At 44.1% G+C, this 13358-nt stretch overlaps 1 protein-coding gene across 2 annotated transcripts in view; it reads left to right on the forward strand.

Moving 5' to 3' along the window:
* The window catches only part of LOC146177114 (uncharacterized), a 67545-nt gene extending 55362 nt beyond the window's left edge, over positions 1–12183 (forward strand). Inside the window, exons 8-9 of one of the 2 annotated variants that reach the window (XM_084583102.1) lie at positions 695–871; positions 7192–7330. In XM_084583102.1, the coding sequence (XP_084439228.1) occupies positions 695–855 (161 nt within the window). In that variant the 3' untranslated portion in view covers positions 856–871; positions 7192–7330. Of the gene's footprint in view, positions 1–694; positions 872–7191 lie in introns of both variants that reach the window. The other variant, XM_084583101.1, reaches the window with a different exon arrangement.
* The last annotated feature ends 1175 nt before the right edge of the window (positions 12184–13358 follow it).

Below are 13358 nucleotides of genomic sequence, written 5' to 3' on the forward strand. Positions count from 1 at the left end.
AGTCTGCTTTAAATGCAGTGTTGGCTCTACATGCTGTGCTTCAGCATTCATGAGTTCTGCTATTGAGTTAGGGTGGTCTAGAGTCTAATCTTCTTAACTGTAGTTGACATATTGGGCATCCGGGTCCATGCCAGTATAATGTTGCTGGATGTAGCAAAGGCTTTGTCATCTCAGAGAGATTGGGTGTGTAGGATGTGCTGCATGGTGGGACTACATTGCTTTTTATCGGTGTAGGCTTGGGGTCATGTGAGGCGTAATAAAATTATGAAAGGTTCACTGCTCATTTATTTGTTATCATTCAGGTCTTTGGAGCCACAGCTACCATTTGGCTTTCAGAACTGAATGGCATGGGGGAAGAAATTTGTTTATAAATTACTTATTTTACATAGATGAATTCCTTGTTATGCTCCATCTGCATTAGTGTCACGTGTGACATTCTAAAGAAGGAAACATGCAACCAAACATTTGATTTCCAAGAACATTTTGCTGAGCTAGTTGGTGCAAAATTTCAAAAAAGGATGAAGCGCCAGCAAGACATCAACAAGAAAGTGGACTAGGCTTCGTTAGCGCTTGGTCCTTTTTTGAAATTTGGTGTCCAGAATGTTTTGAAACAACAATGTCTTGCATCACTAAACCGATTGGCTGCAATAATTGGAAGTAAGGTTCTGATGCAGTGTTTTGTCCCCTCATACAGCTATGTTTCGAGTCTACATTGGCGAGGATCCGTTTGCGGCAAATAGGATGAAGAAAGTCCGCCGGCTCCTGGCCAACAGGCTGTCCGAGTTGCGGCGGCGCCCATCATTGATGGGGCTGGCGTACAGACAGTGCGAGTGCACAGGCAAGATCCATGCTTGACACTGCATAACTGAAGGTATGCGGATTCTGTAAAAAGGCAAAAAAGAAGAAACAAAAGCTTGATCATGATGTATGTGACCTAAGCATCTCGATTTTGGGAGCGCTCACTGCGGCGTTTTGGTGCTTGCTGAGGTTTGTGGTGACGAGAACAGCAACGTTCACGGTGCTAAGTTGAGGAGTATAAAAGAGTACCAAACAAGGGTGGAGCAGAGAAGCCTTAGGTCGTAAGCCGAGCCAACGTATCAACAAGTGGACTTGTCTTCGTCTGGGAGGAGTTACAGAGAGCTAGGGATAGAAAAATAGCTTTAACAAGTCATTTACTGTCTCTTTTCCCCAAGTGCCAAGAAGGTGCATGCTAAAAATGGAAGATGAGCATTGCGGGTGCTCTTGCAAGGCATTTTGGCAGCCCTTCCTGTAATGTAATGTTAGCTAAGGAGATTTCAATGTAAAACTCTGGAGGATGTTCGCATGGTTTGCTGATGACGAACCTACCTGCCAAATCTCTCGTGAATTGTTCAGGAGTCTTCCGAATTTTGATTACATCTCCTGATTGTACAGACGCAACCTCAAGTCTCCTGAAAAGTTGCCACTGCAGCCTTGCTTTTAGTAACGAGAGCTACACTAAGCCAGCCACTTCGTGAGGTCAGCATTGCTATGCGCTGAGCCATGGCACCATCGCTGCACCAGATGTGCGCATGTGGGGTCGCGTCGAGCGAAGCAGCTGTGTACATGCCCCGGTAAGCAGTTGGTCATTAGTGGTGTAGTACTAATGAATAATGGCTAACCAGTCACTAACCAGTGGTATCTAATGGCTAACTGGTACCTAATCAGTACTAATTACAAACTAGTAACTAACTAGTACTAGTTAGTCATCACTAAATAGTCATGAGTCATGACAATGTATGGGTATGATGTCATCACATGGTGACGTCATGACCGTACGTGACATGACGTCACATCCGGTAGTGTCTAATAACCAGAAGTGACGTCACGGTTAGGGTGTCTGAAAAATTGGGACAGATACTATGTCTTTTCTTTCCTGTAGACCAATTTGAAACGACACTGATGCCTGCTCTACTGCGTCTGCTTCTATATGCTGTGCAGTGTGGCGTTCGCGGAAGCGCCAAATGAAAGGTGCCACACGGCCGCTTAGATTCGGATATTGTGAATCGCCTGGTGTCGTCACGACTGGGGATGATGTCACCAGGCGATTCATGCATATAAGAAGTTAACCCTTCATTTGCCGCTTCATCGAATGCCGCACCACACGAAGCAGACAGTGGAGCAGGCATCAGTGGTGTTTCAAATTGGTGTACAGGAAAGAAAAGGCGTAGTATCTGCCACAATTCTCCGCGGACAGCTTAACCGAGTGGTAAGAAAAAGGAGGAAGGTGGAAGTGATATCAAAAAGAAAGAGGTGCCTTAGTGGAGAGCTTCAGATCACCGCGTAACAGATGCTAAAGCTGAAACCTTAGGGTAAACTACAGTCGCCGATGGATTTTTCGGCCTCTCAAGGGGCCGAGTTAGCGTCCGGAAAATCGGGCAGTCCGAAAACACGAATTCACACAAAAGAAGTCACTTTATTTAGCGAGTGGCTTGAAAATGTGGTCAATATGCCTCTGCGGGGCGCTATGTTGCCGTACAAGTCAGCTTGCACGTCGATAAGGGTGACGTTTTCGCTGTACACAGCCAAAAGCACCGTCAAAGCTCGGGCTAATTCACAGCACAGCCTATGGCTCCTCACTGTCGGAGCCCGATTCATTACTTTCAAGCATCTGGTGAACAGTTTCGTCGTCGGTGAGTTCAGCGCAGAGCTCGATCTTGCTGTCAGTGTTAGCAAACTGCTGCAGCATCACTTCCATGGGAATCCAGTTATATGATCGTTTCTGCGCTAGCCGCGCTAGGCTTCAGTTGGTTTTCTCAGGTCGTCGAGTGAAGTGCGGCACGCCGACTACTCCTTGTGTTTCCCCGATTTGAAATGATCGATAGTGCTTTCTGAAATCGCACACGACTGGGTTTCTATGCTTTGACAGTCGTGGAAAGGCGACAAGTATAGATTCTTTACCAGGTGTACCTGTAATGTGAGCATTTCGCACGGTGGTAAGAACGACATAAAGTTACGCATCGCTTCGCAAAAGCATAAGAGCTATGTGTGTACTGCAAATGTGCAGGGCGCCATCGGCATTTTCTTCCAAAGCAACAGCGAAGACAGTATGATCTGTGCAGAGTGCCTCTTCACGGGATTTCTTGTGGAACACAACCTGCCGCTAAGCGTGAGTGAGCGCGCAGGACCGTTATTTCAGAAAATGTTCCCAAAATGTGACGGTGCAAAGCGCTACGGATTCGGATGTACCAAAGCAACTGCCATCATCAGGAAAATGGCTGTGGACGCCGAAACCTCAATGCTGGAGTCTGAAACGCCACTCTTTTGCAATCACTGTCGACAGTAAAAAATGGTAGCGCTTCGCAAATGTATCCCATTGTGGCAACTTACTACGTCGAGGAATCGCGGCAAGTCGAAAGCCGATTGCATTGTTTGCAAGAACTTCATGGAGGTGCCACTGGGCAGGAAATTGGGAAACTCGTTCTAGACATGTTCTAGTCGCGCAATGTACCCATGGAGAACTGCATTGCATTGTGTGCCAACAACGTGAACATTATGATTGGGAGAAAGAAAGGCGTGGCAGCTGTGTTAAAATGAGCTCTTGTGCTTGTCGTTGGCTGTCCGCGTCATTTTATATATTTTGCGGTCTAGAAAGGAGCTGCCTGCTTACCTGCTAAATTAGATGAGGTGCTCGTGGACATATACTTCACTGAGAAGGGCGCCAGTGAAAAGACGGGTTATCAAATCTCAAGAAATCCACAACGCAGAGGTGTAGAACATTTTGAAGCTTGTGCAGACGCGGTGGCTATCGCTGAGGAAGTGCCTGACAAGATTGCTAGAGCAGTGGCAGCCCTTGGTGAACTTTGAGACAAAGCCAAAAAATTACCACCGTCCACCCTTTCTAGGGTCGTGTCAGATCCTGAAGAGAGCTACAGCTTTGGGAGAAGATCAGGTTGAAGTTGAGCAAAATTGCCAAAAACGGAAGGAGCCTAGAGGCGAGATGGATGTAACCCCGACAAACAGAGTGAAGTTTTCATCCGAGGGTATCAGACAGGCTAGCTTGACCCGTGAAGAACGCCCACCTTACTTCCTGACCTCTGACGTCAACTTGGAGCATGGCCTTTTGAAGAGCGTGACCCCTGTTTTTGAAAAAGACAACTGTCAAATTCAATCCCAGACAATTCAAGTTCATCTACTCCAGTCCCTCTTTGTGCAGCTCCTAGGGGACCTTATGGCTAGGTTTGTCAATTTCTCTGCCATGAAGGCATAGTATGTTGCCTACCCAGATGAACCAAAAAGCCAATGAAGATCTGATTCTTGGTAGCCGCACATCATCTGTTGTGGGGAGGCTGCCTACCTGCGACAAGGAGCAGTTCTTTTCTGCTGTTCGGCAGTACTTTGTTGCGGTATGCTACTCTATAAGGGACAAATTTCCACTGGAAAATGAAGCCGTGAAGAAAGCAGAAGTCACCAATTTGAAGTTATTTTACCACCGCATCCTTCAAGAGCCTTGGCTTCATTGAGTCCTTCCAGCAACTTCTGTCTCAGGAGAAGAAAGAGTCTAGAGAAGAGGCCTTGGATGCCCGAGAAGTAAAATTTGCAGAGCTGCAGGCAATTGTTTTTGAAAAAATTCTAGTATTGATGGAACAATGAAGTTTGCTAGGATGGCAGAGGTGATCCAAGAGAGCATTTTGGCGGGCTAGGTGATGCTGCAACTACTTGCCCTTCTGCACAGCAACGCTGAGTATGAGCGGATCTTTAGCACGGTTAAGAGGACGATAACCGAATTCCAGTCTTCGCTTTCCAACTAGGCTCTCAGTGACCTCCTCATGGTGAAGGGTTGCCAAACCAGACTCTGTTTTCAGCAGACGTATCTGACAAGTTCTTGAAGCTTGCCAAGTCTACGACTGCCAGGTCCCTTCACAAGTAGAGTTCGACCCCTCTCCACTGTAAGCTCCAGAAGTCACGACGCTTTCACGAACCTACACTTTGAAGAGCACCAGAATACCTGTCCAGGGGGTCTGTTCTATCTGGGCCGTGGTAACCACATTTTTATTAAGACAAAAACGATGTACCTCATATCCCAGGCTGTTCTGAGACATTAAAGCTGAGACATTAAAGTTTCAGTGAGGAGCAGGAGATTCAGAAAAACACTAGACTTCCCTATTAGGGTACTTATATTGATGCTTCATTGTGTAGTGTTTAAAGAATGCTGGATGTTGTCAAACTCCAGGATAGTCCACTGTCATTAATTCGACTCTCAAGGGACCAGGAAAAACTTTTGAATTAGCCAAATGTTGAATTGTCGAATGGGCAATCAAAAACTGCGGAAAACCGTTTGCAAGACGGTAATTGTGTCTGATGATGACACCCAAGGGAGAACGATGGTTTTTCCCAGTTACTTTGAGGGCTTTACTTTTATGCACACGTTCGGGAATGCCGAAAGAGTGCTCAAAATCGTAAAGGCCTTCACTAACCTTCCCATGGTGTGACACAGTAGCAGTGATGCCAAGGTAGAAAACACATAATACTCAGCGATTCCGAAAAGGCCTGTCGTGCCTTCCTCCTGGGACACGTATGCAAACAGGCACACCGAATAATGGAGCAGAAAAAAAAGACGGGCAACATGAAGCACACAATCCTGTGGATACCGGCACATGAGGGAATCGACAGCAACGAGGCTGCCGACAGGATAGCCCGAGGGCATACTTTCCGGGCACCTGTGCCAGCTGCCACAGAGCCTTCAACCCCTTACACATACAGGGAACTAATACAATACTTCAAATTAGAAAGAAAACGATACGCAGAACCACACAAAGACCTCAGCAGACAGGAGGCAGTAACCTGGAGGAACATACAGGCTAGGACATTCTCAAACCTAGCAAAGTACCACAAAATCTGGCCCGAAAAATTCAAAAATAACACATGCACTGCATGCGGTAAAGTCTCGGACATCCTTCACATGATATGGAACTGCAAAAAGCAATTAGAGAAATCTAAAACTCGAGCACTCAGCCAACCGGAGTGAGAGGCAGAGCTGGCCCACATGGGTCTCTTTGAGCAGCTCAGCCTTCTCGCCAGGACCCGGGAGACAGCCCAGGCAAATGGTATCCTGGACTGAGGAAACCACCCACGCTATTCTGTTAAACAATTAAAGTTTACTCTCTCGCTCTCTCTGCCTCTTCATGAAATAACCCCTTTTTAGTTTGGGGATGCTTCACCACAAAATTTATGAAGCACCACGGTGAATGCAGGAAAACTGCGTAGTTTCAGCTTAATGGGAGTGCCATGTGAATTCATACTGGACTATATGCCTAGGCATTAGAACAGTGTGATGCCATTTGAAAACAAAAATAATTCGGGATGTGCCAAACAGCATCAGAATCGGCGCGACTAGCTGATGCACGTGCTCGATCGCAGACGATTGGGGGCGTGAAGTTAAGCAAAACAAACTATACGACTGAGTTGTATTTCTGACATGGGGAACTTTTCGTTTGATGTTATACCTCCACAGCGCGCATGAAATATACGGACACTGCTATTCTGCGCAGTTGAGGTTGAGTTCTGCTTGTGCATTTTGTGGTTTTGTACGTTGTCTTGACGCGACCGCCCATCCAAATTAACATATGTGTATCCGTTGCCATAGATCTGACATGGGTGTTGACCGAGGCCACACTGCTAGCTGAAATTATCTGATTTAACAGGGCTTGAATTAATGAGATTTTGCTGTGCATTGGTTGTCCTGAAAGTCTAATCACTTGTGGTTTTCTCCCAGTGCCTATCTTAATGCCTGCCTTAGGGCTGGTTAAGCTCTTGCTTGCCACTTCTATATTGGGGAAAAGAGATGTGGATATTGATGATTCTTTATTTTTAAAGTCAATGCAGGCATGAATTTCTGATCTGATGGGACCATTCCCCAGAAGCGCACTGAACAGGGGTTGAGGGGGAGCCTCAGTTCGGAAGCTGAGCCAACGTTTTGACAAGTGCACTTGTCTTTGTCCAAATTAATCGAAAGTTAAATTGTTGCATTAGCATGCAAAAGCTGCGGAAAACCGTTCATACTCTTTCATATTGTGCAGCCATCTTTCTCTCATTCGGCCCCTATCCACAACAGGAAACTTGCAAAAAAAAATTTGGTGTCTGAATTTTTTTTCAAATGTCTCATATCCTCAAACCCATTGGCTGCATTGTTTGAATATGGGTTCCGATGTATTATTTGGGTTCCTCATACAGCATTGTTTCGACGCTACGTCGGTGAAGACCCATTTACGCAACAGAGGATGAAGACAGCCAACAAGTACCTGGCACAAATGCTCGCCAACATGCGGCGGAAGCGGGCGGCGGACAGACATGGGAGAATGCCTTGTGTAGGGTCCCCATCCACAGGCAAGGTCAAGGCCTGATTCTGTGTGCAACTACAAACATGCGGATTCCAAATCTTGAGACAAATCTTAAACATACTTGTGGAAATGCAGGTGTTCAGTATAATTTAGGCACCATGTTCAATTATGGGCCAGTACTTGTGATCCTGATTGCTGGAATGTGACTGGCTTCCCTGAACTTAAGTTGGCCATGAGAAAATGTGTGTCAGCAGGATGGATGTGCGTTACCACCTTTGGTGCTACTTGCAGGATGTGATACTCTTGCAGAGTAAGGAGAGGTCTAGTTTTTGGGATACTGAGTTTGGGCTCGTTGCTTCTTTCATAGAGGAAAATGTAGTGTAATAAAGAAGGATGCTAAAAAAGCAAGAATCAGGTCTTCTGTCATCTTTTTTGATCTTGTTTGTTACACTGTCTTCTCACCGCAGCAGATAGGGCTAGGGATGCTGCTTCCTAGGTAGGCTGCTATGGAGCTATTAGATTGAATGCATTGACGGAGAATTCACCAAAAATCAGTTAAATTGGCAGAGCGTGTGAAGTGAGTAAAAAAAGAAGTGTGAAATGGCAATTTAATTTGATGTCGCCGTCTGAAGTTTTTATGGTTTGTGATTTGAAAAGCGTTGTTCGAGCTGCTCACTCATCTGTGTTGATTTCACTGAGTTCGGCTCACTGTTTTCTGATCATACTGTATTTGCTCTGAGCTTGTATTTAACTTTATTCTCTTTATTATATTTTTATCTGTATATTTTGTGAACATTGCTCTTAAATTTGTTTGGACCAATCACATTGATGTGTAGTGGTTTTTTATTACCTTAGGTATCTGTTGTGCTTTCAAACCCTGTGCGTAAAAGGGCCAATGCAGTTTAACTACCCACCTTTTCCTATGCACACCAAAAGCTAACGCAAAGTGTCTACTTAGTTTTTTTTATCCCCTAATAGTTTTATTAGAAATTCATTAGAAAATTTTAGCAAGAATGTTTCAGTCAGTGCTTCAGTGCTAGAAGCTATTGTAAATCTCAGCCACCACACTATAATGACAAATAATTACACTTGTTTTGTAGAAGTAGCATCCATTTCAGTTTTCACACCTATAGTGGGTTACACCTCACCGAAGACTGTTTTAGTGGGTTGTGGTTTTCGCTTCATCGAAAGAAATCAAAATACCATTGTGCCAATGACAAAAGGTATAAGCACATCACTAGCGTCATGAAGGAAGGTTTCAATCAAGGGCAAGTTAGAGTGTGTAAACTATAATAAAGCATCACGATCAAAAACAACTGCAAGCATAAAGGTTAGTGAAGACCTGATAATATTGCGAGACACAAATAATGGCACTGTCCTTCTGCAAAATGGCACTTCATTCTGTTCTATTAATTTGCACAGTAAAAATAAACTGAACACTTCTGTCTTGCACGTATTGGGGGTACTAAATCCTTGGGACGGGGGGCAAGATCTTTCCATGTCCATCATAATCTCTTGATACTGGCTTGTTGGTACCTGTAGCATCTAGCCCCAATCCTACTGGTCATGCTACCTGAAATAGCAATGTCTCTCTCACATTTCAAGGGTATTCATTGAACTATAATGGCTGCCACTACGAATAAACCAGCTAGGGCAATTCTTTGTTCAGGTGCATTCCAGGGAGGTGCTACCAGACAATTTTCAAACTTATGCCCCAAAAAAAAGTTTTTTATGACACCATTTTGATGAAATTGAAAGGCTGATGACAGTATTTTATATTGTAGAAATGACCAATGGGGGGCCTTCACTCAAAGATTGCCTTGATTGGCCACATCTTGCTGTACATTACTTAGACTACATCTCGAGTCTTTGGGAACCCTGCACTGATGTATTTAGTTGCAGTGCATTAGGGTGTGCATGCTTCACTAACGTGGTGAAATCGTCCACAGAGCTGGCTTGTACAGCCCAGAAAGGAGGCTTCCTGACATCCTTCTCGCCTAATGCAAATGACTATATGTGCCTCCTAAAAAGTAGTCTCGTTTTCTGTTGTGTATAACTGCCAAACTTTCAGGATACATTCGGCAAGCAGCCCAGCTGGTGACTCTGTGGACATGGTGTTTGTTTACAGGCTCAAGGTCACAGGACCCGATCTCAGCCACAGAAGCCAATGGCGGTCAGTATTAACGAACTGAAATAATCATTATGGTCGGGATTAAGCCTCATAGTCCACACACAGCTTCGGCATGGCAAACCCCATATTACTGTCTGACATAAAAAATGAAACATTGTTATCTGTTCCCAGCAATTGCTGGGAACAATATTGCATTGGAACCTATCTTCGGAATTTTTCAGTCGTAAGAGAACTGGTTTACATTGTGCCTATAATGTGTTGCAGTTTAGATGTGCTTGGCCTCCTGTGGTTTTTGTAGGTTTACTGCTCAAACCTGATAGCTGTTCGTGTGCTTAATGCAAAGGCGTGCCAGTAATTGATTACCTAGCCACTTATGTTGGTTTTTGCAAAATAACTTGTTTTTGTGAGCTGTCGCTGCCTTTAACTTGCCTGCATAGCTTAGTGAATGTTCTCAAAATGTGTGCATACTTTCAGTTTTTGTTGTGGGTCTACAAACAGATCATGCTTTATGAGATTTAAGGATGTGATATTTCAGCATAAATGTTTGTGTATTACTGAAGCCATATATTTCAACAGTTTGCATCTTTTCCTAGAAGTGTGTCAAAGAATCAAGTTATAATTGTTCACTATGTACAGTCCAATCACATGTTAAGCTGTGTGCATCTGTTTTGAAGGTCATGCATGTACCTATGTTTAAAACGTATTGCTTGTGTTATAGACCTCATGCAAAAACTGGCGCCCCCTTGCGCTGACCGTGCGTGTTTCCGCCATGTTGGAGGATTAGCGACGTGAATGTTGGCATTTATCGTCGTCTAAGGTACCCAAATATTGCTATGAACTTTAATGTACACAAAAAGGAGCTGTGGACAGTTGGTGAAACACAGTGATGGTGCCAGCTTCGTAGTATTTTAATAATGCGCACCAATGGCTCATCAGTGCCATGTATGGAATGTGTGTACAGAACGTGTCTGCAGTGGCTGTGCAGCTTATGTTCACTATAATAGAAACACGTTTTATATGTTCGGTTAGCTCATGCCGTGTAGAAATGCACTTTACTAATTTAGGTCTTAACTGCAGTTAATTATGGAATTGCGATTAAGTTGGAATTTGTGCTATATCATTAAGTTTAATATCATTGGATAGCTTATGTCGAGTACAGTTGTACTGAACAAATTGTATATTCTAATAGATGTTAATTAGTTAATTATGCATAAATGGAGCTTCACCTTACAACATCAAGCCATATATCGCTGGGTAGCTTATATTGAGTATGACTGCACAACACTGATTGTTGTTCTTCGTTAGTAACAGGTAATTAGTTAATTTGATTAAATGTAGGCTGAAACATGGAGCTGTATGTCGTTCAAAAGGCAAGGATGAGTAGAATCCAAAATTGAAGACTAAACCATGTAAAAACCATTTCAAACTGATTAAACCACGCGCTAACAGTGCTAACTTTTATCTAACTCAGTTAAAAACACGCGCAGTGGAAATGAAACTATAGAACTTCATGATAAGCATTAGCAGCTCGTAAGGAGACAAGTGCCGCGGCAGTTTTTTCTTGCTGCGATTATGATACAAGGTCAGCAGTAAGCCGCTAACAAATTTTGAGCTTTTTGAGGGTAATAAATGAATCGCAGACGTTAAATCATAAAAAAAGGCCAGAAGTGAGCTGTTTCCTTATCTTGTAATTTGCTAAGGAGCACTCCGCGGTATGCCAGCATTTGCGGCGCACTGCATTAGTCGGCTAGTAGTTTCACACGCAGCACTAGATCTGCGCCTGGCGCTTCATTTTCATGTACCTGCTTTTTATTCTTTTATGCAAGTTTTACACATTCTTTTGTTGGCGAAGTGTCACAGGCGAACGGATCCGGAGCAGACCAACTAGCCCGGCGCAGGCAGTAAGCCACGTAAATCCACCTTTCACTGCTCAGGGTTGGCTGTCCGGTCTTCCCACATATTTTGCGAAGATCGAATCTTCCAAGCAGAATTGACCAAGCTACTGTGTGCACCCACAGTGCAGCATCGGCAGTATGGTTAGGCCGCCACTCTGCTGATTGCCTGCTATCGTGACATCGAAATGCACGCGGCAGTGCAAATCGTCAGTATTTACCGCGTCCAAGCTACACCAGGGCTATGAAGCACATAGTAGTAGAGGGCTATGGATTAATTTTGAACACCTGGTGATCTCTAACATGTACAGAAATTGACACATGGGCACTTTAGTTTTTCACTTCCATAAAAAAGCGTCTGTTTTGGCTAAGATTGAGCATGCATCCCGTCAATGCGTGTACGCAGGAAGGGTCCAGCAAACTGATATATGTCTACATCAGTACGTCTCCGGCAAGCTAAGTTGCTCGTCTTGGACATGCGACACCGTTGTGAATTTCTTTGCTGCCACAGTACCTCTCCGTAAGCTGCTCGTAAACGGGGTAAACACAGAAAAGTCCACGGATCACTTGTTGGTCATTATTTCTCTCTTAAACACTAAAATAATAGGTTCACAAACCTAAAAATCCGGTCATATGTTCTGTACCAGACAGCCCACGACCGCAATCCTCCAACATGGCGCTGTCTACTCATTTCGATTTTCCTCCAGTAGATGCAAGCACTTTTGCATAAGGTCTGTTGAGTTGAGAGGGCTGCAGTGTCATCAAATGGCATTTTCGTGCAGCTGTAGCCCGTCATCTGTGGCGGTTTTACCTGATTCTTCATCTGTATGTGATACGAGATTCCAATAAATAGAATTCAGTTCTTGAATTTCATTTTGAAAAACTACATAGCCAGCATTGACGTAAGCAATGATCATCATTCATTCACTGACCACTGATAAGTACGGCTTTCCATATGTGGACGTGCACAATTGCATGTTTAATAATGTCCATAAATGCGTGTCTTACAGTGCTAAGACAAACAGAAATGAAGGCCTTTTCACATTTTTGTTTTTATTCACTGCCATGCTCAACCTTGCTTTTCAGAGGGGTAGCAGGGGACAGTGTGTGCAGTTATCAAAATAGTAACTACAATGAGAAACTATTATGTCTGAAAAATAAATTGCCGTCGTCAGTTTAGATGTAAATGGGTTTATAGGAAAGGAAAGGTACATTAACTGTCGCACACCTCCGTGGACACCTGAACTGTTCACCCACCAGTGAACCTGCTCCTGACCAACTCTGCTACATACTGTACTAAATGATACTTTTGTTAGGTCGTTTCCCTCTTCATCAGCTGTTATCAAACCTCCTGATTTCCAACTGTGCGATAATTGCATGATGGATATCACCATGTTTGACTTGGAAGGCATCATACTGATTATCGATTTAAAACTAATGTCTTCTAGCGGAATTGATGGTATAAATGGCAATTTTATACAGAATGCTGAAGAGTATAGATCTATCGTGAAATGCATATTCTCACAATCGTATCATAATGTACTGACTGAAGTACATAAAGCCGGAGGTAAACAGAATCTAATCATTGACCAATATCTTTTAGATGGATAACATGCAAAATAATGGTACTGTTAGGTGGGAGTTCAGCCACTGGTAGCCGTCGGGACTGGAGTGGTGGTGAACTAGCTTGTAGCCTGCTGATCTGCAAAGCACTCCATCTATATCTCTCTCAGTCACTGCTTTGCATAAGTTTTTCACTACAATCTGGCCCGCACAGAACAGGGGAGCTACCCTGGTGACTCGAGCAGACAAAATTATAGCGGCGTCATAATAGGGCTTGAAACAGTCGACGTGGATGGTCTCATGTCCACGGCGGCGAAGGTTGGAGGAGGCGGCTAGCGGTTCAGCAAGGTAATTTCCGGAAGTCTGTTATATCCCAAGAAAAGGTCTGTGGTACTTGTCAGTCAGGGGGTTTACATGAGACCGACAAAGTCGGGTCGGGGAGGCCTGTCGGGCTAAAAACCGGCTATCGGGTTC

Source organism: Amblyomma maculatum, chromosome 10 (assembly GCF_055883805.1).
Source record: "Amblyomma maculatum isolate TAMU_Amacu chromosome 10, ASM5588380v1, whole genome shotgun sequence".
NCBI lineage: Eukaryota > Metazoa > Arthropoda > Arachnida > Ixodida > Ixodidae > Amblyomma > Amblyomma maculatum.